Source organism: Hippocampus comes, unplaced genomic scaffold (genome assembly GCF_001891065.2).
Source record: "Hippocampus comes isolate QL1 unplaced genomic scaffold, H_comes_QL1_v1.1 scaffold155, whole genome shotgun sequence".
NCBI lineage: Eukaryota > Metazoa > Chordata > Actinopteri > Syngnathiformes > Syngnathidae > Hippocampus > Hippocampus comes.
The window spans coordinates 2,709,361-2,736,638 of NW_017804967.1; the positions used below are offsets into that span (position 1 = coordinate 2,709,361).

Genomic DNA, 27,278 nt, shown 5'->3' on the forward strand with positions numbered 1-27,278 from the left:
CCTTCCGCGTGTTGCCAAATTTCACCAACACCTCAAAAGAAAAAAGAATCACCGATGCTAATGTCAATAGCGCGATCGAAAGTATTTTTTTTTTCTGTTTCTTCCCACAACATTCTCATTGTTGTTTGTCTTTTCATGACATCGTTGTCCACCAACCGCATTGAGCGACGGCCATGAAAGTGCTGTTCCCCCGCATTGACATTTATCACTTGGATTTAGAACAAAAAAAAAAAAACCTGAAGATGTGCCGATGTTTTCATGTCTGAACTTGCAAAATTTTACTTCAGCTTTTAACAGTCACATGCCAGCCGCCTGGTTGTAACACCCTTGTGTTCTGTGTGTTTAGACGCCTACGACTTGTCATTTTACACAATGAGAACAATTTGTAGCTCCTCGGTGCCACGTCTGTGCATTTTTTTGGTCATTTCTTTCCGTACCCTCGCTCGGTCTTTCCTGAGATCAGTTTGCTCCCTTCTGATTTCCCTCGATCATTCCCTTTGTCTTTGCGTGTCCCTTTGCACCCCGGGGAGCAATGATTCTCAAACAACCTTTTACAGACGGCCCGTGGATCCAATGATTGAGGAGTACTGCTCGCATAACACAGTGCAAAAGGTCAATTTTCCACCGACAAGCCTTTCAGGGCTTCCCTCCGTTGTTGTTATGCACGGCAAGCGAAATCTGACCTGGCCCGTGTACAATTAGCTTGCGTGTTGATAATGTGGAGGGGAATAAAGGTGTAGTAGTGACACTTTAGCCATCCGCGATAGGGGTTGAGTTAATTAGTGCCACGATGGCAAGAGAACCCCTCACCTTTTATCTCATGATACCGCTCTCTGGTGATACACATATAGCGCACACAAACACTCACACACATTAGATTTAGCTATTAGCCTGTTAATGGGTTGGGTCCCCTGGTCATCAATTGTCAAGTTGAACTGTAATGGGAAAGATAATGGTCCTCTTGTTTACAGCTGCGCAAAATAAAGGCAGAGTGCCTGCTATAGACCTCTCGCTAGAAACATCCTCATGTTTTTAACGCTGGGAATTGATTTTGGTATTGTTTTGCAACTTTGAAGTCATTCTCTGCTTTCAAAGCGTTGCTTTCGTTTTCTGGTTCATTGTCTTCTTGCTGAGTTCTTTTTAATTAATTTATTATTATTTTTTAAATGGGAATGAGCTTGAGAATCGATTCATTGTTAAGAATTCTGTTGATTGTGTGGAACTGAATGTTACATCTTGAAGCCATTGTGGGAAAATAAAATAATCAGCAGCAACAAGAAGAGGTGATGGCAAGGTTATTTCGCTCAATGGGATACTGGCGTGCAAACAGGAGTTCAGAACATTCAGAGACTTGTTCATCCATTGATTAAATAATAATTGAATAATTGTTCATTTTCTCTAGAGTTTGGAATTCTGTCAAATAGCCATCCCTGTTTTGTGAAACTTCATCCCATGTTGGGAGATTTCTCCCTCAGTACACCTGATATATTGAATTATTGTAGTCTATGTCAAGAACGTTTCCGCTGGTCCTTAAACTGCATCATTCAAAAGCCCGTTTCAGAACTGTGACTAGATTGCTGCAGGACAATGTGATTTCCTGACATTGTAGAGTACTCCAGAAGGCGATGTATGGAATAAGCTTTGCCGCTCATCCTTTGCACTTTACTTGAAGCCTGGCTCCTGCCCCGTGACAGCAAATATCTGTCCTTGTCACTACTCTTACCATCTGTATGACTAACACCCCCCGAATGAGCTCTGCACATACCCATAACATGTAACGGTCTTCTAATTTCCGTGCCCGGGGCACTGTCACCTGCCTGGCCATCATCTGCATTACAGAACTCCCTGAATACTGAGGTGTGCACGCCCCACGAGTCTTTAGGATGTCAGCTGTCTCCATGACGTTCCTCAAGCTCTAATCATAAATCCCTAGCAGGCAGAGGCTACATGCCTGGAGGCCATGAGGGCAGAGGAGGCCAGTACCCTCAGGCCAGCCTCGGGTCTTTCTGGCCTACCATGACACTGGAAAGGTGGAGAGAATGAAGGATGGTTTCCTACTGTGTAAAAGACTGGACCAAGAGTAGCCTCGAAAACTGAAACTGTACTTTTACTGCTGCCTGGCAAAGGATTCAGAGCGGCCCACAAGTCCCTCAAGAGAATTTATGAAAGTCCATGCTGGCAAAGAAGGGCAAGTGAAAAACTATCGCTAGCAAAAACAACCCCCCATACTAACATATGTGACACTTGGATCCATAAGGATTGTCATTAACATCTGGCCTACGGAGAGACCGTTCAATTTAAAGTACTCAGGCACCCACAACAAATTATTTTTGCACGTCTGAAATCGAGAGGCATCTGTAATCAACAAAACCCAGATGTTGCTACAACCCAACAAGCCGGCAATTTGGTTTTATAACCTTTTAATGTCAGTCTGCGTCGAGTTCCTTTTTCAAAATAGAGAGCGCCGTATTTTCTCTTTAATAACTGCTCAGGGAAATGCCAGCTAGTGGAGGTAAACCTCTGTTTTTCCGCTCTGGGAGACTTGCATAAACCTATTCAAGGTACACACAAAATCATTTAATTTCAAAGCTGAATTTATATGGTTCGAAACTTTGATTGGCGTGTTGATCGGTTATTAAACTGCTCTCTTTTTCTGGATGGAAAAGACACAACATCCCTTTTTCAATGCCACACTTTAATGGCAAGATGGGTGAAACAACTTTGGACTGCTTACAGTACACCTACTTTGTTTAGACCAGCTTGTATTTTACAATAATTTTAGTATTGCCATTAAGAAGAAAACTTGATGGTTCGCCGCGTAGCCAGCTGAATGAATCGAACCAATATGGACCTCCGCTGTCATGCCTACCATCGGAGAGCAGGCCGCCATTGATGGCTGTTTGCTCTAGTCCAGACACACGATCAACTTGACTTCTTTAAGTCCCATTTGTCTTCATTAGCCGGGAGACATAAAACTGATCTCTAAGTAAAGCTTAAATGTTAAGTCAATTTCGGCACAGACTGATGGATTGGACCGGACCCGTTACCATGGGAGCAGTGAAGTGTTAAGAGGTTCAGCGGTGTGCAGACCAACGTTTGTCACCGTGGCTTTTCTAGTACAGCGAGGTGGTCTCACTCGATTGCAGAATAGATCGGCCGCATGCCCGAAGTGTCGGCTTTTTTTCTTTTGAGGACGCAATAAAATAACCTCTATTCAACTATGCAACCATTTTTGTGTACTCATGATCTTGTTCAGCTTTACAGCGGGGACTGGTTGGGACAATCACAGGTTGATTGTGGATGAGGCGTTGCCTTCACCCCACACCATTTGCTAGAAAATCTGCTTTGAGCCATTCCACCTTCAATGACCTAGAATACTCGGATAGCCATCCATTAAAAGACGCGGTTATTCTTACGAGGGTCGCGGGCGTGCCGGAGCCAATCCCAGCTGTCTTCGGGCAGCAGGAGGAGATACTTCTTAATATAAGAAGTGGCCACATCCATTTGATTGAGATCACAAATAGTTTTCTTGTTTTCAAGCATACTTCCAATTTCAGCTGAGTATATGACATCATTTGTCATATATTAAATGTCATTCAGAAGACGGTTGCGTGCGAGCCGTACATATTTTTGTTGAATAAGCCTTGTTTGAAACACTTTCCGAGAATGATTTGAACCAACTATCGACAGTGACTTTTCCATCTTCACGATGGTGGTTACAGCTTGAAGTCGGTTATCGTTTGGTTTGGCATTTAGAGCACAACATGGATAGTATCAGGAGTTTTATAATTTCTGACTGGCTGCAAGACAACGATGGTGTCGAAATGTAACTGCACGAGCGAGTGTCTGAATTTGATTGGATGAGCGTAGGTGGAGAGTGGGGGTGGGGGAATGTGCAACAGACGGTGGTGGGGCGGAAATGAGTGAGTGAATGAGTGAGTGAGTGAGTGAGTGAGTGATGTTTGAAAACTGAAAAAAATATATACTGATGACGTCATTGTTGAATCCAAGTCAACTATCATCACCAAAAAACTCAAGTCCTCGAATCCCTAATTTTTCAGATTTTTTTTTCCCCCCTCCACTAATTTCCAATATCTTCCTTTTTTCTACTTTTTAGTACTTTACTTTTTGTAGCAAACCTTCCCAACTTCTTCCAGAGAAGAGTCTTCATAGTAATGTGCACTTTTGGCCAGGCTTTTGTCTCGTACTATGTATTCAAATCAGTGAGCCATAGAAATAATATAGCAAGTTGACATTGAAGGGATGCCCCTCTGCGAATATGTGTGCAGGAAATGAACATACTGTGGTGGGATTTGAAAATCCATCACTGGCGTTGGAGGGTTTCGCCGATGCGCCGCAATGACAGCCACCACTTTGCATTTAAAGGGAGAAGTAGTGTCACCGGGCGTCCTCCGCAGTGGCGACACATTTATGTTTGATGTGCAACAAAGAACTGTTGAATTGCAAAAAAGAACACAAAGGGAATTGAAGCCCCGAGAGAGCTTCGGGAGACTTTTTACAAGCTGCTGTACAGTAGCGGCTTTCTATTGAGAAGAGCAAATCTGGTCTTTTGGCCTTCGCTCACACTTGCTTCTGATTTCCCACTGACACTCAACACTCGTATTGATCTTTTGGGGTCACCCGTTGTGAACAACACCTCTTCATTTCCCCACGCTGACGTTTCATAGGTCCTCCCGAAGCCGGAGCACCTGCCACCCCTCACGGCTCGTTCACGCAAGCATGCGATAAACTGCGTGAAACTCTTGAAGGGGGGGGGGAGCGAGAGCTTAAGCGATGGAATAAATGACAGGTAATTTTCAGTTGAGAGCGGCGCATGCAGACGAGTGTGCGGCGATCAATCAGTCAGGCGATTACCCATGCAGATTCGAGTCCTCTCGGCGTCATCAAGGCGGACGACATCGATGAAACAAGACAAGATGCTTGACAAGTGCGTGGGGAATGTGGGATTGACGCGCCTGTGGAAATGACGCATAGATTTTCCTTGAAAGAAGCATCATTGTTCTGGGGAAATCATTTGTACTAAGTAGGTACCAGAAGCGTATTGTGAGATATGTGAAATGATATTGCAATTTTTTTTTTTTAATGGATTCTCTTCTCCCCGCAGCTGTCTGGCATGGCCACAGCAGGAGAAAAGTGGATCTATTGATCCTGGGAGTTTCATTTTTCAAACACGGTCATCTTTCACAGCCACAACTTCGATTTTTGAAAAGCATAGATAGTGCTTTTCTCCCAAAGTTTATGTTTTCTTTTTTTGTCACGGTGTGGAGTGGAGTGCAGTGGTGGGCGGGTTGCTTGGTGGGAACAGGACGACGGCAGTTCATTACTTCGGCTACCTGCATGGTTGAATTGTATCTGCTATTTGTACATTTATTTACATGCATGTTTGCAGATGATTGAAAAAAGTATTGCGCACTTGAAAAACACTCAAGTACAAACTAACGAAAGTACCAATACAGACGCTACTTCCAAAATTGTCCCGAGAGTGGCCTCTGGTTTATTTTATTTTTTTATGTTCATGTTTAGAGGCTGTAATTCAAAACTGCGGGGCCTCACTTCACTTTTATTTTTATATCTTGTCAACCCCTGTGTCATAAACGCTAAATGGGGAGAACCAAATCGATAGAGAGTGTGTGACCCAGCTCACCCGCACCACCAGTAAAAGCATCCGGTGGATGAATTAACATAAATGTCTCCCAAAGAGTGTCTGTAAAAAATTTACTGTTGTCAATTTATTGCTAGGCATAAGCAGTGTCAAGGAATCGGTTTATTGAGGCGGGGTGTCTCATAAATTGGCATGTGGGTGTTTAAGTCAAGTTTGGATATGATAGCTGCAAAACCTGATTCCAAAATCTTGATTTATGGGAGTTGAATTAAGTACCGCGGTACCTTGACTTCCAACTGTACCCTATTTACGACTTTGCCGCTGAGTTGACTTATTTGCTTTTTCTGTTATGGGGCGAAAGTTGAGTTAACCCGTGACCTTCAGATACTCCACTACTCAGGTGACATTAAAGAAAAATAAAGCAGTTAAGGTACTATCAGTTGGAGAAACAGATCCCAAAGTACCACTGTACACATTGTAGTAACAAGCGAGTCAGTTCCCAAATGTTACCCTTGATTAAATAAAAATAAATCTGCAACAATAGTACCGTATTTTCCACACTAAAACGCGCACCTAAAAGCTTTCTGTTTTCTTAAAAGCTCACAGCGCGCCTGAAAATCCGATGCGCCTTGTGTATGGTCGTTACGGTAATATTTCGACCCCAAAATGGCTCCTTGCTTGAGACATGCTCACAACGCAGAGTTCAAACTTAAGGCGATCAGATTCGCAGTTGAACATGGAAATGGAGCAGCGGCAAGAGAGTTCAACGTTAACGAGTCAATGTTATAACTTGCTGTTAGTTAAGTGAACTGTGTCGCAGCTTTATTAAATATGTTTTACTGACATCTGATCGTTCTCTTGCTGTTTCCTTGAGCGTAGCTCCATCTAGGGGATGCATTGTAGATTGCGTCTTATAACGCCTTGCGCCCAATGTATGAAAAAAAATGACAAAAAGGGCCATTCGTTGAAGGTCCGCCTCATAAACCAGTGCGCCTTTTAGTGTGGAAAATACGGTAATAATATTCCCTTTGAAGACATATTCATTGAACGCCCTGCAAAATGGCCAGGACTCGAGTTCTTAGGCAAGGCATCCAGACGGGCATGAAGATGGATGGTTAATAGAATGTGTTGCCGGGTATTCAGTAATCATTATTAATCTGTGTGTCGGCAGATCCTTTCTCGGCTTGCCGCGGCGTTCATAAAGCTTGCTTAATTAGATTGATTGATTAGAAAGTGGTGATTCAGAGCTCCCCCTCAACCCCCCACCCCCGCCTCCGCCTCCATCCCATCAGGCCTTTAATAAGATCAGAGCGCTCTCATATTCACGCGCCTCTCAGCACGCGACTCGTTTGGCCCGTCCTTCCGCCGCTCACCGCCCTGCCTGTCACGTCCAGACAAGATTTGCCGGCCGGCTAAAGCCGCTAAACAAATACACCCAAGACCACAAGCTTCATGATGTTAATATGAAAAGATTGCAAATTCCTCGTTGCTTTTCTCTCTTGCCTCTGACTGTCATCCATCTTAGGTTTCTGTCTTTTCAAATCGCATAATCCTTCCTGTTTAGCCCAAGAAAAAAAAAAAAAAACACATCCGTCCAGACTCCACAGTTTACCGATGTGCGGCATTGGCGTTTCTCTTTGAATATTGCCGATTCGTATGCAAAGAAAGTGCAACGTGGGCGTGTGATCCCCACTTCTGGAGAGACGCTCGCCCGATCGATACGCAGGGCAAACCTGGTACTTAGTGCACAGCGGCTCATCGGCGCAAAGGAAGCACACAGTAAAGAGACTCTCCCTCGCGGTAGTAAAACTTAACGACTTTTCCTTGTTGCCTTTTGTCTCCAGGCAGCGGATATTAACAGAAGATAATAAGTGTGCATTTAGATGTTTTTTTTTTTTTTTTTTTTTTGCAAGCTCACCAGTCCTTCAAATCTATACAGCCCAACACAGGCCTGTAAAAGTAGGCAATGTTTTGTCTGCGTGTGTGTGTGCGTGAGCAAGAGCAAACGAGAGAAATCAAGCATGGGGACTCTTAAGTGTGTGTCCTCTCCAAGGCCATGATGAGCCCACTGCAGGATCACCCCCATGAGAGCATTTATGGGGAAATGATTACCTCGGAAAAGAGCCGAACTTTTGATGAAAATCATCCCACTTCAATTTGCACCTCACGGGCATGCGGTTGGTGTCCATGTTTTTGCATAATGTTGGAAATCTGTAAAATTGTACCGCAGCGCTTCCGTAACAAAGTGCTTTCATCAAAGACGTCGTTACATTCGGCTGTGCCTCTGATTGAGATGTCGTATTTTCCGTCTCAAGTGTCTTTGGATTTCGACTGCTCGAAAGCTTCTATTTATTTATTTATTTATTTTTTCCCCGGTGGAATTGTACTGGTAACAACAGTCGGGTCACGCAGATCTATCCGTGTTCAAACGGCACATGCGCTTCTTTGAACAAAAGTGAATCCTCTTGTGTTTGGAGCCATTAAGATGCCTTTTGTCCAACCTTTACGCCATTTAATTGTTTTTGGAACGCTAGCGTGTATTACTGGGTAATTGTTTTGGGAGCCTAGTCATTCATTTTACAATTTGGAGCTTTACAAGTCTAGGGTAATAACATATCCAGTGAACCCTTGGAATGTCAAAAACTGAAAAACAAAACATTGTTGAAGAATTAATAGTTTATTAGGCAATTAAGAACGATTTGAATAACGACCGAAAGTTAGTAGCATGACCTCGTTCTCCATTTCCATCTTGGTTGCCCAAAAAGCATTGAACCATTAACGTTGCATCATTGTCCACATTTTTATATTGATCAGTAATTTGTAAAAACAACAACGCCCTCATGTGTGGCTTGACCAACCGTATCGAGTTGTGGGAAAATATGAAATTTACCAAATTGTGTCATTGGAGGTTTCAGCACGACGCCAGCGCTAGGTTACTTAAAACATTTATGAGCCAATGTTTGGCATTTTTTTATGATGACAAAAGTTGAATCCCTACGACGGCTTTCTTCAATTTTCCATATTTTCTTTTGGGGAAAATGAATTTCAAAGCTAAATAAATGAAAAGTCCTTCTGAAACAGTTTGTGGGTGCCTTTCAAGAATCTCTAAACGCTTCATTTTTGTCGGACCAAGAATGGAATCATCCCAGAGGACGATTCTGAGACAGTGAATACATTTTATATAAGTCACATTGCCTGCCATCCAAAAATCCCTTTGAAGTGTAAATCATGAAGATCTTCAGGTTTAAAAACAAATGCAAGAAACTACACTTGACACTTTCAATCGGCCAATGGTCATTGAGCTTTTTTGGGCCATTTGGGCAAACTTGCCACATGTCCAATGAAACACATTAAATGTGAATATTATTATAATAATAATGATTTTTTTTTTTTTTTACACTATTTGACAATGAGCAGGATGATGGACGACTTCGATAATATGCGGCCATTCGGTGAGTCGCTGGCCTTAGACGAGAATGCGCCGCAAGATGAAACGCACTCTTACACGGCACTGCTTGTTTTTTGCTACCGCAGCGCTCTCAACAATTACCTTGCAACAAGACTCACACAAAAGCCATCTTTATGATTGCGGCATTCTGCGATTGCGGTCCGCTTTTCTTCTGCTCGTTAAATCAGATACCGACTGAAAGGTTTGAATTTGGTTTCTTTTGGCTGGCCACTTGGCTTCCAAACAAATGGTAGCCATCACTTTTTTTTCTTCCATGTTTTTTTAAATCAAAATCCTTTCAAGTCTTAAGTGGAGCATTTTTTTTTCCCAGGTTCTACAGTTTTACCCACAATGTCCTACTTGCACACAGACAGACACGCATGAATAGAAACCTAATCTGATACGGTACATGACCACTTGGTCTGTTGTATGCTTTTGGGATTTTTTTTCTTCTTCTTCTTCAGCGGTCCGCCTTTTCTCACCTGCTGAGAATAATTTGAAGATGTGTAATGTTCTCTCTTTGTTCAAACAAGACTCAACACACAGATGCTGCAAGCGTACCCACTCACTGAGAAAAAAAGCCTTGGAGTCGACCACTCTTGGGAGTCCACATGTTTGATTGAAGCTTTTTCATTGTTGCGAGTTTCTTGGTTAAAGGCGTGCTTCTGGAGCTCAGCTATTTTTTTATTTATTTTTTTGAGTTGCATCCACACACAGAAAACAATATTGATCCCTTCTTCCTCCATCCCCTGTTTCCACCCTGCCCCGCAAGATCATGTTCCATATGCATCAGGTTTTCCAGTCGGGAGCACTGACTCCCCTTCGGATAATCACTTCTGACTGCAGCGAGACGCCGATCGGTGCTGTGGCGGGTCCATACCTGAGGTGCAGAATTTTAAAGTGCCTCCAGCTTCTTTTCTCTTCGGGGTGGTTGATTTATTTTGGCACGTGATTTAAGCACTGGAGGAATTTTTGTGTTCCATCCTCACAACTTTTGTCAATACCATATTGACTTTTTACCACTTTGTTCATGAATTTGTTAAGTTCAGTCAAACGTATTATCTTGGTTGGAATGATTAAAACGCCCTTCCCCTTTTTTTTAATGTTTAGATGTTTTCAACACGCTCTGAGAAAGTCATGTTTTCATTGCTACGATGATTACCAGTCTGTGATACCATTTGTACTCAACAATAATCCAAAAAAATCTATATTTGAAATTCGGAAAACAATAAATCGGCCTCTGAATTTGCACAAAACATCAGAATTTGATGCGATAGTCATGGAATGTCTCACTCAGCATCTTGATCAAGCGTACCTTGCAAAAATCGGACCTTTCTTTGACTTTTTTTTTTTTTTATGGCTTTGTTAAGACCCCACATGGTTTCCCCTACTTTGCCTGTACGATTTACAAAGTTTTTATGAGGGTTGACAACAGTCTGAACCTGAAACGGGTTGTTTGAAGTTGCAAAGTGAAAGATGGCCAGCACCATAGACGATATTGAAGAGGTTCCACTGTACTAAAAAAAAAAAAAAAAGAAAAATACCTCTGGCATAAAACATTCAAAGCATACTTCAACATCTCTTGAAGTTATATTGGAATGCATGACGAGTAAGCTTGTTTTTTTTTGTAGTGGCAAATGAGAACTAAATTCTTTTCGACATAATGTAATTGGTAGTGCGGCGTTACATTGCTTCATCTAGTCCACCAGACCTCGCGGTCACATTCCATTATGAGCCGTTTCAACCCTTTTCAACCACTTTGGCTCCTTACTGTTAAGCTTGAGAAACACACCTTTAAGCTTCAGCAGTGTTCCGGGAAGTGTTTTTCACAGATAAGCCGTGCAGCATGTGACTTGGACAAAGATAAATGGACTCTGTCTTTCTTGTTGTGACGTCCTGGAGCTAAAGTGTTGGTGACATTGATGATCGGGGCCAACTTTGTCCACTAAAGCAGAAAGTAAAAAAAAAAAAAAATAAAAAAAATATAAAAAAAAGGGAAGAGGGAGCAAAAACCCCAATCAGAAACAAACATCCAATTTGGTGGTAAACATGAGGGTATTAACTCAGTTGTGGACACAGGGGCATACGAACCAAAAATTTCCTTATTCAAGGAACAAAATCAAGTTTTACTTGTTATGGAGACTTGACATCATACTTCAAGAAAAGGAATGATCATGATCTGATTAGACTCATGTTGTTAAACATGATTAGAAATTATTCTATATTCCATCCATCTATCCATTTTCCGATTCGCTTTATCCTCACAAGGGTCGCGGGGGATGCTGGAGCCTATCCCAGCCGTCTTTGGGCAGTAGGCGGGGGACACCCTGAACCGGTTGCCAGCCAATCGCAGGGCACACAGAGAGGGAACAACCACCCGCACTCACACTCACACCTATAGGGACTAGTAAGAGTGTTCAATCAGCCTGCCATGCATGTTTTTGGAGTGTGGGAGGAAACTGGAGTACCCGGAGAAAACCCACGCAAAAAAAAAAATCCACAGAGGAAGGCCAGAGCCGGGATCGAACCCATGACCTCTGCACTGTATATTGTGACACTTAAAAATGTTATTTAAAAAACACCCCCCCCCCCCCCCCCGCCGTCCCCCCAAAAAACAAAACAAAACCAAAAAAAAAAAAAAAAACTACAGTGTTGCCAGAAAACTGTTAGGGCCGTTTCATTGCGTGTGGGAGGCTTGTGCAACAAGGTCGGCACCGACTGAGTCGTAGGCAAGCTACAATTGCAAATTTTTATTGCGTTTTGGTCAAAGTGTGAAAGCATAGTCTGTATTTTCTTATTTATTCCCCCTGATGTTTCTTTTGGGTTCATGAAAGCTGATGATGTTTTGTTTTATTTAACGACTCATTTGAATTTGTCAAAATGGAAATGCCTTTTTATTTCCAGTCATATTCTTTGTCGTTCTGAATGAAAAATACACTTTGCTTTGAATATTATTATCTCATCATGTGACCTGACCAACCGCAATAGAAGGAGCTTCTGACTCGTTGAAAAATGTGTTTGCGGCTTTTTAGGGTTTGCATTTGCACTACGCTGCTCACAGCTGTTGTTGGTGTTCTGCTGCTCAACAAGGCAAATAGACGACAGGCAGATCCCGCCAAATGCAATGTGGGACGGGCGCAGTGAGATTAAAACCGCTTTGATAAGCATTATAGGACACATAAGCATTTTGCCACTGAATCCCTTGGAAAACAAGGTTTTAATTTTGTATCATATTGTTTTGGGACTTTCAGAAATGTTTCACGTTGACGTAGACGTGATTAAAAATGATTTTTTTTTTTTTTGCTCTTTTAAAGTCCTTTGGCGCTCCGTCCTCAATTAATCAGCCCTCGAAAGTCGATTCGCTCTCATTTCTTCTGATCTTATTTGCTCGTGGTGATTGATGAGAAGACTTTGAGAAGCACGGGGAAGACAATCTCCCACATCTTTCTCGAGTGTTTCTGAGAGTGAAACGTGCTACAGTATCAATACCTGTATTGATGACCACAATATGAGGTGGTGGAAATGTTCTACTTCCCCATTGATCCCCGGCCGATCCATTCGGAGCCTGCTCGTGGACGCCTGGGTGAATGAAAGGGAGTGGTCCATCCATCATAAGTCGATGCCACTTGGCAGACAAGTCCCGTTTTGCCTATTATCCTCCCCCTCCTCCTCCTCCTCCTCCCCCCACCCCTCATTCTGTGGTCCTACTATGATTGCTTTACTTCATCTGTTCATCAAGCACAAAACAATCCAGAATGCTGCGCAGATGGAGCTGACATTTAGTTATGAATTTGACAACAGCTGTCTGCGCCCACTTGCTTTGTAGAAATTCTCGACAATCCTTATTCTCCCATCGGCAATGCTTTATTTGTGAGTCTCCAATTGAGTAAACTCAACATCTCCTCCTGTCTCCTCCAGGTCACTGATCAGTCGGTGCGAGCGGTTGCCGAGCATTGCCCGCAGCTGCAGTTTGTTGGTTTCATGGGGTGCCCCGTGACATCCCAAGGAGTCATCCATCTCACCGCAGTAAGTATCATACAGCTTTTGGATCATGATGGTTATTGGCACTAAGACCTCAGAGTTTTTCAAGCTCGATATTGGGTAGTAAAGGGTAGTGTCGCAGTTGGAGGATTGATGGTTCAACTCCCAGTTCCGGTTTTGTGCAGTGTCCAAAGCTGCTTTCCCGTTGGTGTATTTTTATTGAATTTCTCCGCACTCCTGCTTGACTGTGTGTTCCTGCATCGAGTGCCCTCCATAATTATTGGCACCCCTGGTTGAGATGTTTTCTTGGAATAAATTATTTTTTTTCCGAAATAATATTGGACCAACATTTAAAAAAAAAAAAAGGAAATTGAAAAGAAAATTCTAACCTTTAACCCCTTTAGGGACAGCAGTTACTACAGTGGACAGCTTATGTTATCGATTTACAGGGTGCATGAAAAGATTAATTCAAGTGCATTTATTCAGTGGTGAAAAAAAAGCCCACCTTAAGAAATCACTATTTCACTTCAAATCATGTGCGCCATTATGATTAGCACCCCCGCTGTTAATACTTTGTCCAACCCCATTTTTTGCAAAAAAAAAAAACAGCACCAAATTGCCTCCTATAATGTTTCCCATGATGCATGTTGGACCACTCCATCTCCCTAAATCATCCAGTGACATCAGTTCTCCCCTCTGCAGCCTCCTCTATAGTCCCCTCCATAGGTTTTCAGTGGGGTTGATGTCTGGGGACTGAGATGGCCACAGTCGGAGCTTGATTCTGTGTCTGGTGAACCCGTGCTTCTGCATAAAAAAATGTAATTCATCACAAGGCTTTTAACACATCTCAATCAAGAGCGCCACCAATTGTGGAGGGCACCTCATTGCAACACACAAAACACTTTTTCATTGCTTGTGGATGATCACTCTTCACTTTGAAAAAAAGAAATAACTTAAACTCACACCAAACTTAAGTTTAACCTTAAACATAGTTTTGACATATTTCAGGAAAATTCTTTTATCAGTTGGGAGAGAATTTCAAAAGAGGGCAAACATCCGCCTTTTCATCTGTCATTGGGAAACCGGCACCGTATTTGCAAATGCCGTGTGGTGCTAAACAAAAGTGGCAAAGGGAAGATCACAAAATGTGCCATTTGAAAAATACCTTGAATAGCGAAGCTGAAGGGAATTGCTGCGCTGCTTCTTATCAAATTTAAATCAATTTGCGTCGCCGTCACTATTCTGCCGACACGCCCCCACCGTGCAAACATAAGCCTTTTATTCAACGAAATTCATTGAAACTATACCATGTTGAGCCAGTCGGTTGGCCTGGGAAAGCAAAACACTTCTATAAAACATCCCATCTATTTAAATAGATGTACACACATCACAACTAAACAACGGTAGGACTACACAGCTCCAACGACTTCAGCACGGACACCGTAACCTTAATGACCCAAAACTCATTGATTCCCGTGCAGTTAAGGCTCTTCATCTCGAGGTGAGATGGCACCTGATGCTGGTACTAAAACTGCATTATAGATGAAGGCATTCATCTTTTTGCAAAGTAGAATTCTAGTCGAGATAATGTTCCCGTTGTGCTAATTTATACAAAAAAAAAAAAAAAATCCATTCGCCAGTACTGAGTGACAAATTGGAACATTGCTAGCTTAGCAAGTAATGTACTTTATTATTTAACTCCTTGGTCTATTTTCTTACCCACACCTCAGGATTTTTTGGGTATTGTTTTTTTTTGTTTTGTTTTGTTTTAGTAGTTAAAACAATAAAGCGTGGATGTTTGATTTGGGTATAAACCGAGTGCGACGCGGGGTCATGCATTGTCTCCAAGTGGTAAATTATACTTTTTGTGTCTTTTATCTCCCGACTTCATTTTGAAGTTATGTGTTCACTTTTAAATCTCATGAAAGCCTAATGAGATGAATCCCAATAATATGCCACTTGTCTAACTGCACCCCGCTGTTTGTGTATTAGCATGCTAATGAGTCGGGGCTCTGTGGTTAAAGATGCTTGGCGCCATATAAACATGAGACACACAAAGATGAATCTTGAGATGGCATTCGGTGCGCCGCGCTTCTCACTTTTGTCATAACATCCATCTCGAATGCACGGTTGCTCTTATGCGCCGGCGTGTATTGTATATCCACCATTGTGCTCTTTTAAACACCATTCGATTTATTTCTGATGAACTTGTGTGCAAGTGCGAGGGGGAATGTCCCCCATGTGGGGCTCATGCGGCCATTCGCTCTCAAATGCAATTACTGTTGTGTTAATAGGACCGAGACAGCCGATACCTCCTTACATTATTAGATTAAACAGCAGATTAATTTGCATTTATGGTTTTGGCCCCCCCCTATCATCTCAGCGGCCTCTCCTGACCTTGGCCGTGCTGTTGTAGACAGACTGTAATGAAGCCAGCCAATCATAACAGCATCGGCATACACCGAGGTGAACGTGTACATGCACAGTCTGCCTTATACTTAATTATTATTTATTACCATGTTAACCCGCGGGGAATTTTAGCGACGCATAATCCTGATTTCTTCTTCTTCTTCTTTTTTAAAATTTTTTTAAGTTAGTTGCTGATTGGTTATTGATTGTTTATTTCAATTACATGCTCAACTTTCCAGATGTGATGACCGCTTTATTTGATCACATGATTCATTTACATCAAACCATTCCGGTGGGGGCTTAAGAGGCTAAACGGGCCAGACATTTATTCAAAGAGACAATTTAATCAAACCCAAGTTGCACATCCCCACCAAAACAAACCGTTCCCAAAAACATAGACCGCCATTGGGTCTCGTTGCTACATTCATCCACAAACATGCAACGTGCCGAAATCCTGGAGACTTATGGCAAGATCTCACTCCCAAGACCCCGGAACACCGCCAATATCCTTGTAAAGATTCAAAGCCGAAGAGACATACCAGTGAAACAAGCGTGAGTGGAGTAAATGCCTCCAAATTTTCTTGCCAACTGTAAAGGAACAATGTCAGACCCGTTCAACCAAAGCAGACACAGCATAGATTACAACTCTGCATCAATTCCTGCTGGAAAACTTGCACTCGAATGAACCTGGTCACTGGAGGAAAAAAAAAAGTACTATAGGGCACCAAGTGAGGATGATGAGGTGGTGATGTGAATAGCTAGCCTCTATGCGGTGTCCAACGGACAGCCGTTGACATAACCAACTAACACATCGAAGGAATTTCTTGTCGTTGCCATGAATCACTTCCTGGTTCTTTTTCTGAATGAATGGCCTTCCAGGAACGTAGAAATCTCCATCCAGGATTCAAGTCATAGTTCTGTTATTTCCACCAACATTTTTGTGTTGCGTTCTGCTCATTTGCACTTTTGACTTCCTCCCTAAAGCATAATCTTGATAGCAGCTCCTTGAGCACGTGATTCCTCCTCGTTTATTCAACCACTTGGTCCCACCCATTGTCGATTGAAAATAGTATTCCTGCATTTTGAATCGGTGCATTTCTGATGACACCGTGGACTCTACATGCCAGTCCAAGGCTGTGTCCTTTTTTTTTTATTTCTCGCTCAATTATTACCCTCCTTCTCCCTTATTTGCCTCCGCAATTGCATGCTGTCTCTTTGATAAGCTACCTATCCCCCTTACTTGCTACTCTGTTAGCTGAGAAGTGAACTGGACAAAATCCATTATTTTTTATGAAGTTCTCTTTTATGGCATCCTCATTTCAGATTGATATTCTCTCCCTCTTTTTTTTTTTTTTTAAAGCGGGTTTCTCCCAAATGAGAATATGAGGAAATCAATTGGAAACGGTATTTTCCTAATCACACGATCTGATTCTTGAAATGGGCCTCCCACGGCGCCAATGCAGATGGTGTGCCGAGAAACTCTAAAGACTTGGCCTTTAATGGTTTTGTGGTGTTTAATTTCACGCGGGCTGTGCGGCCCTCCTCTGTGATGTGCCACACAACTCAATATTAGTCGCACGGCTCTGCATGCTAAGCTATTGTCTTGTTGGTGACAACAAGAAAAATAGTCGATTTCTGCAATCTGGGAGCAAGCCGTTTTCCACCACCAACAGGCAGCAAGTTCAACATGCAATTCTGTTCAAAAATGGATGTTTGGGAGCAAAAACACACTGAATGAGCTTTCTTTTGGGTTTTTCTACCAAGGCTGGGCTAATTTTGTTCATTGAGCATTATAACACCAATATATAGATAACGGCGGCTTGGTGGTCCAATGGTTAGTGCGTCGAGATCACAGTGCGGAGGTACCGGATTTAATTCCAGCTACGGCCTCCCAGTGTGGAGTTTGCATGTCTCCCCGGTCCTGCGTGGGTTTTCTCTGGGTACTGCGGTTTCCTACCACATTCTAAAAACTTGCATGGCAGGCTGATTGAACACTCTAAATTGTCCCTAGGTGTGAGTGTGAGCGTTTGTCTCTATGTGTGCCCTGCAATTGGCTGGCAACCGGTTCAGGGTGTGCCCCGCCTACTGCCCGAAGACAGCTGGGATAGGCTCCGGCGCCCCCGTAACTCTTGTGAGGATAAGCGGATCGGATGGATGGATTCATAGATAACGAATACAATTCTAAATATTTACCGAAAGCTACCTGCTATTTTGAACATGTACTGTAAAATGGTAAAGGAAGCCAATCCTTGCTATTACATGTAATGATTTTCGAGTGAGTGGTGCTTTTGTCATAATAGACTTGGAGGTGGTCCTAATGACTGCATAAGATTAAGACTGTGACAATAAGGGACGGGTTCGGCGTAAATCAGTTCCTGGGGACTGTTTGCTTGTTTGACGATTCCGCTTGTCAATTATTTTGTGCATCGCAAATGAGTGAAGATGTCCCATGCAACACATGTATTTTAGTTGATATTTCCGTCAATTCCGTAGCGCGATGTAAAAACGTATGATATAACGCTCTTTTGTACATTGTTATTGAGTACACGGGATCACCTCGTTAGCATGTCACCCCCGTTCCGCACTCTCAGTGTTGGATTTACGCTGGTTCCAACTGTTCCGCTAATATAGCAGTTGGATTAAGCAAGGGTCGATATCATGATAACGACAACAGCGATGTAATTTGTCTTCATCAATATTTCATGCCTTCACCCAACGAGAATCAATAGGAGACGCAATCAGGAATCAGATTGATTAGCAGTATTTTATAATGGAATTGGAAATGCTAAATTCTTATCAGTCCCCGTTCCTAATGACAATACAGTCAAGAATAGGGTCTTAAACCGAAGCATAAACCACAGCGCAGAACACATGCCCTTTTCTGATTTTAAAATCCCAGCAGAACACTTTTTTTAAGTCCCAAACAAAGCTGATCCTGTCTGGGGAAACGATGTTTTCTAATGTGATTAAAAAGTACTTTTACAGTGATGCAAGGTATTATTTCGACTTTAATGGCGGTAGGTTATCCATTCAAAACTCATGTTTTTCATTTTAATTTCGACCAATTATAATCTCGTAAAATTTTAATTGGTACACTTAACACATTAGTGGAAAAATTCCTCTGAACCCAACACAGAAAACTTTGTAAATGCCAATCACAGAGTCAACAGAAAAAAAAAACTCTCAAATTAGGCCTAGTTATGCTATTAGCACGGTGCTCCTTACTTACATTCTTCTGTCTGAAAAGTGTTGAAATCCCCTTTTGTTGCCATTCCCATTTTTCAGTTTTTGAGCTTTCCTATCGATCTTAGGACGTTGCCTCCCTCATGCATATGTGCTCTGCTCGTTTCGCACACAAACACAAACAGTCCCACTGTGTCTCTCCATCTTCCTGTCAAGCGCAGCTCTTTTCTTCTGGTAGTGATTAAGTCCAAGGTCGACTCTATTGGAGTCGATGTTAAGAGAGCCGCTCTCGGTGGCGGCGAGCGCGCCGCTCTGAGATGGCTTCCCACAATGCCCCTCGTCATACATCAAGCTATCAGTGCCACAAGACAATGTCGGCTTCATACACTTTTGTCCCCTCCCCACCCCCCTCTGTGAGAAAGTCCTAATGTCGGGGCGAATGAGAGCCGCCCCGAGACATAACAAATGACGAGCCTGTTGAGGAATGTGTCAGAGATGAAACGACATAAATTTGGAGTCTGCAATAGCTTTGTGTCGTCTCTCTGATCTGCGCGACCGGGACTTTTCTGGTCTTAATTTGGGGCCTTGTAGCTCCATTCAGCCGTGTTGTCGCGGTGGTTTTGTTGTTCTGCGCCACAGACATTTGGGACCTTTGATAAATATTCCCTAAATTTGAGAGAACTGGACCACAAGTAATACCTCACGCTCTTTATGTGTTTTTGACCATGTCAAACTGTCTAGTGTGGGACAGGGAGTCTATTCACTCTCAGAACCACAATTACATGCTTCATTCTTTGTGGTAGCTGTGCAGTGGCTGTATCAATACGCTAGGTATTGGATTTATAAGTAATAATTGAAATAGATGTAATCTGGCCCTTGGGTCAAACTTCCACCCACATAAAACTGTTCATAGTCCCCTGGGCTTCTTCCATCGAGGATCACTACAATATTCCCGTCTGTGCACTGCTTGCACAAGCCAGGGTTTTTCTTTTCACCATTGTCCAGGTCACTGTTGTGTATAAATAGCACTGACATGGGATGAGGCGACAACATCAACGTAGCCATTTTTCAAGTTCTGAGTTTGTGTCAGAGCTGTTACAGAAGGGACACAGATTCCGGCTGTGAACAGAAGATCCTCGGACTACGTCGGTCCCGTTACGTGAAGTTACAGGGAAAAGCTGGGCTTCCCCGCTAAAGCTGTTGCCCCGCCCCGCCACCCGATCCCAGATAAGCGGAAGAGGATGGATGGCAAATTGTTTTTGTTAAAATGCACTGTTCCAAATTATTGCGCACAGTGTTTTAAGACATTTTATAGGTGAGGAAATAGTATTTTCTAAAATCAAAATCTACAATTTCTCTTAAAAACATCCAAACAGGTGAAGTTACATTTCAACATATGAGCTCTTATTTGCAATTTTTGCAACCATTGAACATACGAGTTTGTGTGAGTGCCGTTTGCATAGACTGGGACAAATAAAGGATATCTTATCTTATTTATAAAAATAAGAGAAAAAAATTATTTGCATAATATTTTGGGAACGCGGCATAGTACTGTGCTAGCCTCGGTCAGACTTTCATATGTTCATACTTTTTGAATAAATTGTGAATCTGCAGTTTTCAACAGCATAAAAGGGGCCCCCACAGCGAGGCATTTTTCCAATTTGTAGAATATGTCTGGCTCAGTTTTTCCACCAGATGCCCTTCCTTGCCACACCCGAGTAAGAAAGACAAGCAACTAAAAACACATAAACTGGAGTTATTTTTGCAGTTCCTCTTTTGAGTTCTATCATTGTCGTCAGCGGTTTTCTCTTTTGTCTTATCATCCCGGATTCCCTTGTGAATGGGTATGAGCAAAGAAAAAAAGCCAAACAAAACACAAAACACATGGAGGAAGCCAGGGATTGAAGGAAATCAACTGATGCCAAGCCACATTGACACACTCGAACCCATATGTCTTACATTTCTTGTTCTTTACATTTTATACGATCCATCCATTTTCTACCCCCTGATCCTGCTGAGGGTCACGGGGGATTTTCATTCCTTCACATTTGAAGTTGAACTCTGAGTTGCTTGACTTCCCAACGGGTGATTTCCCATAGATCTCGGTGTGTAATTGGTTTGGAAGTCTTTCACTCTGGCATGCACCTCGCCTTACAGTCGCCCTCCTACAAGGGATGAGTGATGTCTGGCTTTGCCATGGTCTGCCGACACCTTATCTCGCATCCCCTCCCTACTGGTACACTGGAAATACATTACCACTCTGACCTGTGTCACACTGATAACCCCACCGGGAAACAAGCTAATGAGCTAAATTCATGTCTGTATCTTTTGCTACATGAAATAACGTGTGTGTGTGTGTGTGTGTGTGTGTGTGTGTGTGTGTGTGTGTGTGTGTGTGTGTGTGTGTGTGTGTGTGTGTGTGCGCGCGCGCGCGCGTGTGTGTGCGTGTGTGCATGTATGTATGTGATTGCATACTTTTGCACCGCCGTTGTGCCCCAGGGGGCAAGTGGGGATAATTTTGGCAGAGGAGTGGGGGGCAGTGGTTGAGGGGCTTTTGGAGCAAATAAGGTTATAGAGGTTGGGCGGAGGGGGGGTCGCCAAAAATGGTCATAATAATTTTCTCTGCTGCTGTCTGAACGAGATTGGGGGATTTATAAATGAGCAAAGAAGAGAATGTGTGTGTGTGTGTGTGTGTGTGTGTGTGTGTGTGTGTGTGTGTGTGTGTGTGTTTTGCGAGGGTAATTGAAGAATAATTCATTTAGCTGTCAGACGTTTTAATCCACAGACGGAGGGGCGATGAAGGGATTGTTGACCTCCAGTCGGGTTGGGCAGGCGTGTTGCATCTTGGCTGGTTATTGGCCAAGCGAGTGCCACTGTACTGTCTGGCTGCCAACCAGCGCTCTTTGTTGTCTGTCTGTCTGTGTGTGTGCGCGTGTACGTGAGTGCAAGTGTACGCCGGGCCCCAGACGAACCAGCGCTCGCTATCTCCTCCTTGAGCCTTTCCTCACTACTGAGTTTGTTATCAACACTAGCACATGCGGGATTAGTGGCTGAAAGGGAGAAAAAAAAAGTGTGGCGGAGGAAATAAGTGATAGACAGTAGATGGGTGCATGACAGATAAAACACTCGCATGCACACACACATCCATCCATCCCTGACGAGACAATAGAATTTATTGTTGATACTAGACTTATGACTAGGGATGGTTACCGAAGATGAGACCTTTTTTGGGGATGGAGCAATTTAGCGGCACGGATTCAGGTGAAGCATGGGCAACTCTGCTGCTTGTAAATGAGTTCAAGAAGGACCAACTTGACATCAGTTATGGGAAGTTAAGCTACATTCACAATGTAGCTCAGCTACTGTATAGCACTCTTTCATGTAACAATATTCCGATCAATATATTCAAGTCAACGTGGACAAACAGTGATTCAATCTTGTTTCGCTTCTGTCTGACTGAGCTCTTTGGAAGACTCCGACATGGATGGAAAAAAACAAAAGTGCCCGCTTGTATTCACGTAGTGACACGGCGACGCTCATCTCACCCCTTTGGCCTCCGTCGCTTGCGGTCTGACACCGTCTGCAACACATGAGGACGTCTGAGCGGAATGCGTAATGGCGGCAGGGCCACCAGCGCCGCCGCCACAACAACACAAAGAACCTTGTTGTGACTTTGACTTCCTCTTCAGAACTTTGAATGTGAAAGTGACTGTCTGAAACTTTGCACCTGAACTCCTTTGTTTGCTGTGTGCCAAATTTTCAGCAAAGTTAACTTTTCTTCTTGTCTACATGGCCATTTTTTTGTTACTTTATTTGGTTTGTTTTCTCATTGGCGCAGGGTAGTGGGTAATTTGGGATGATAAGATTGTGTTTGTTGGATACTGATTATAGGATTTTTTTTAAAGTCCAAACAATTATAGTCAGTTCAGTTAAAACGGTAAAGGCACGGCTCAATCGTTGTCTCCTTCCGACAACCGCCGAAAGCTGAGTTTCGCCAAAGGAAGCCTCGGCTGCGCTCTCATTCTCAAGCGAATACGACGTGTGCTCTTGAAAATGTTTACCCCAAGTATCAATCTTCAGAATAAATATTATTGTTAGAGTTGAGGAGACTGTGGCTGGGTCTACATTAGTGTATTTTAATGTGGCTTTTAATATCGGTTTAATTTTGCTGCATCGGACCGAGAAAAATTGTCATTTTTTTTCCAATATCGGACCAATAATAGTTGAGTCCGATAAACATGGTGCATCCCGACAAATAGCCAAAAGAAGCTGAAGCTTTTTTTTTTTTTTCCAACGAATGCCTCCAACACCCTCCAAAATTAGCCAGCGCGGCGACTTAGCAGCGCGTACCAAAAACAATGCTCACTACTGCAGCTTGACGGACAGCGGCAGCCTTGACGTCATGTAGCTTTGTGGTTTTCACATCATATCCTCTGCATGAGGTCCAGCAGACCTTAACTTCCGGCTTGGCATCGCATGACGCTTGAGGTTGTGTAAATAAATGGAGTAATAACGCAGGAGTTGTAAGTGAGCGTGGACTTTTGGCCCTATAACACGCGCTTTAATGCAATAAAGTGTCAAATCACCCGCCTCTAATATTGAACTCCCCGCACTTATAGCCGAGGGAGAGTGTACTTTGAAAAGCGTGTGTTATTTTTCTTTAATTTCAAACGGCGCGCTGCGTTTGACCTCAGACTCTGGTTCTTCCTGGCTGAGAGAGGCTCTAATTGAAGCCAAGCCAGGAGGCGAACCCCCCTGCGGTCATGTGGGCCGCATTAAATAATAGTCATTTCATCAAGAAATGTGCTGCTCCACCCATTGTCTCACGTATGAGACGTTTTCTCATGCCTCTCTGTGTGTGAATTGATTGCATGTTTTGGGTTGGAAATAATGGAGAATATGTCCGTAATTTATATCCAATTTACCACCGAAAGATTTAACACTGCTTTTGCACACATTAGACTTCGCATAATAAGCCCCCCCCCTCCTTCCCCCCCTCCATCTATATTGAAATTAAAAACATGCCTTCAAGACATATGAGTATTCGTTGTTAATTTACTGATTGGAGATTAAATTATTTTGGGAGAAAATGGTTGATTCATTTGAGCAGCGTGAGTTCACAGTGTGCGATTGTGTTCTGAGAACTTCCATTGTGTTTGTGCATTTGAGCGTGCATTTACGCACAGAAGTTAGAATATTCATAAAAATCAATGCGCGCATTAATTTGAGCGCCAGGCTGCGTATATTCATGGATGGGGACGGCAGGCTGGCCTCCGAGCAGCTGGATTTTGCAGGTTTCGCTGTTTTTACGAACGGCATGAATAATTAGTCAGGTGTAGCTGCCAACTGGGGTGAGACGTGACAAAGTCTGCGCGGTCACAGGCGGCAGAAAAAAAAATCCTCTGAACCCACAGCAAAACCCCCACTCATGTCCACGTTTTCTTTTTTTTTTTTTTGAAGTTGATTTTTCTTTCTACCTAAATCACCGGCTTTGTTTTCCTTTACCGTCGTCCGCACCGTTTCTGTTTATTTTTCTTCCTCTGCACATACAGTCCTCTGACACACGTCGGCACAAAATGAACCATTTCACCAGTGGAAGTGATTAAATACGATGGGAGCCGTTAAAACGTTTCGAGTCAAATTAATGTAATCTGTCCACTATAGGAAAACAAACGCCGGCTTTGGGTCCTGTCACATGACTTGGGGTCTGAGTAATTCCTGACACCTTGTTCTTTTTTTCATACCGCTTGCATAGATGGATTAACAAAGTTCCAGTCTTAGCTGCCTCCTCCCTTTCACCAACACATAGATTTTCTATTTTCGCCCACCTAGCTACACTATGGGCCAATCGAATTTGACTGTGTTTGGCCCCATTTCCCATTGGTTAGCCACATCAATGAAACACGCTCCATTGGCTGGAGTAGAAAGCGCAGTTTTAGCCGACATAAGCAGTTTTAAATTTGGTGAGCAAATACGACTTTTGTCCCCTGGTGGGGGCCGCGGTGAGGATTTCCTGCAGGTTTAATCACGTTAATAAATCTGCGTGTGTGAGGGTATGTAATGGTCACATGGTAAATCTGATTGGATATAAATGACACACACACACACACACACACACACACACACACACACACTTGGTTTATTGTGCATGAATAATTCAGTTATTCGATTCAGCATTGGCCACAGGGGCACGTGAACATTTTTTTTTTTTTTTTTGCGCGAGGAGAGCATTGGCGTGTATTTGTGCTTGGCCGCATTCAGCCACACGTTTAAAAAGCTGGCCTTCCATCAAAATACCAGCCGCTCAATCACTTGACCTTCTTATTCCTCACCCATCTCTCCACGCACGTGCACACACGCCCGCAAGCTGTTTGTTTACCTCACAGCTCCTCAGCATATACATACAGGCGGGCTCCGTATTATCACAACACTACACATTCTGTTTCATGTTTATTTCATGGCGAAGGAGACCTTTAAAACAAGCCGTGCCATGCAATTTTATCTCCCGGACGGAGTGTAAAAGATTTTGATAGCACTTTTAGGACAGTTAGCGGTCTCAGCGTGCATGGAAAGACCCTTTCTACACGTGCTTGCTTCACACAATGAGCCTCTGCCCCCGTGTGCATTCACGCGGCTGCTTTATATGTCAAACCTATAGAGCCGACTGTAGTGCACGGTGATCTTAACGTCCAAGGTGAGCTTGTTTTCTTTTTAGCCTCTGCTGTGACTTTTAGCAACCTGGAATATCACTCTCCTCTGTTACCTTATACACACACGCACACACGCACATGCACACGCACACACAGATGTTCAGTTAAATGTGCTTCATTCATTTTCAAAAGCAGGGCTGTTTTTTTTTTTTTTGGACATGGTGGGTGTCAAGAAGCCAAGATTTTTGACTAATCCTGAGACCTCTTTGGGCGTATTCAGATAGGAGAGAGGGATTATTTAAAATTGAGCAGATGAAAGGAAAGGGAGTGCGTGCAAGTCTCGGGTTGGCTCATAAGTCCTCCCAGCAGTTATGGAAGCACATATTGGAAAACCAAATGTTTGGAACACATTCTTTTTAATTGGTGTATGTATTCATATGTGAAACCGACACAAAATAATCTTTTGGGGGGCAAATTTTCAAAAGGATGACTTTTTATATGTATATGTATTAGTGTCGCGACAATATTTCCGTCTCCGTTCCAATTATTCCACTAGTGACCCTTTCCTTTGATGTCCCTGCGATTGGCTGGCAACTGGTTCAGAATGTACTTCTCCTAGTGCCCGAAGACAGCTGGGATAGGCTGTGCTGTCAAAGTTAGCACTTTAACGTTGACAGCCCTGGTTTTTAATAAAGAAAAGCAGTACTGTATTGTATAAAAAACACACTAAAACATAAATACAAGAGAAGGTAGCTGAATAGTTTGATTTAATGGGTCTAAGTATGATACAACAACAATACAAGTGTTAAATGTGTGCCTTGTGGGGACCTTTTGATTGTTTGCCCGTTTCAAGAAATAACTGACCTGGCTGACGTTTTCACCGCCAAACCTGCAGTTAACTATACCTTACCGTGTTTTCAGCTCCGCAACCTGACCGTCCTGGACTTGCGGCACATTTCGGAGCTCAACAATGAGACGGTGATGGAGGTGGTGAGGAAGTGCCGCAACCTCAGCTCCCTCAACCTCTGCCTCAACTGGAGCATCAATGACAGGTATGTCAGCCTGTTCTTTTCAGTGACTCGGTGTCATGCACACAGTTTCTATTTTGGATCACGCCAATGCGGGCGTTTGATAACCATTGGTAATCGCGCCCTCACACAGTAAGTAAAAATAGTTTTTTTCCCATAACTCCATCCCATGCCAAATCAAACCAAACCAAAATAATGCCTTGTCATCTTGCAGTCAAAGCAAGCGAACAAGTTTTAACAGAAATGAATACAATTTGAAGGCAAGTCCACAGAGACAGAAAAACAAACATCCAATTTAGAAAGGTAAACAGAGCCAGAGGATTCCCCTCATGTTTTTATTTCCCTGTAATGACTCATTAGTTGTCTTGATTGACAAATAATGTGTTGACAATTTAACAATGAGTCTATTTTCTATGAGCTGACAGATGTATGCTGTTATTAAATATTCTAATTAGATTTTTGTTATCTCTATTCCAAATTGCTCATTTGTTGCTTGACTGTTGGTTTGATTTTAAAACACATTTCAGCGACCAATTAATAGTTTTATATGGACACATAATCGGCAACGTGGGCTTTTCATGAAACGGATTCACTTTTTAAACATACACACTCAATGGAAGATCATCGCACAAACACTAAAAGAAGACGAAGAATTCATCTTAAAACCCTGATTTAAAAAAAAAAAATGACTTGCTGTGTTTGTTTGTCCCTCTGGTCATCTGTCTCCGTTGCTCCCACCATCTGCTTTGGGAGACGGGGCCTGCACCGTATTGTAACAACAAGAGTAAACCATCTCCTCTTTTATTTATCACCCCTGTGTTTTATTCATATGTTTCAATTTAATCTATCGATTTGCAGCTACGGTTGTTGCTCCTCCGCCGACTGCGCTCCCACTCTGGCTCAGGAGTGTGAACACAATATTGAATTTTAACATGGTGCACATGGTGCAACAGTGT

At 42.9% G+C, this 27,278-nt stretch overlaps 1 protein-coding gene across 1 annotated transcript in view; it reads left to right on the plus strand.

The window, feature by feature from the left end:
* The window catches only part of fbxl17 (F-box and leucine-rich repeat protein 17), a 73,060-nt gene extending 46,187 nt beyond the window's left edge, over positions 1–26,873 (plus strand). The window contains exons 7-8 of the mRNA XM_019888762.1: positions 12,990–13,097; positions 26,216–26,873. Of these exons, the coding sequence (XP_019744321.1) occupies positions 12,990–13,097; positions 26,216–26,458 (351 nt within the window). The 3' untranslated portion in view covers positions 26,459–26,873. The remainder of the gene's footprint in view (positions 1–12,989; positions 13,098–26,215) is intronic.
* The last annotated feature ends 405 nt before the right edge of the window (positions 26,874–27,278 follow it).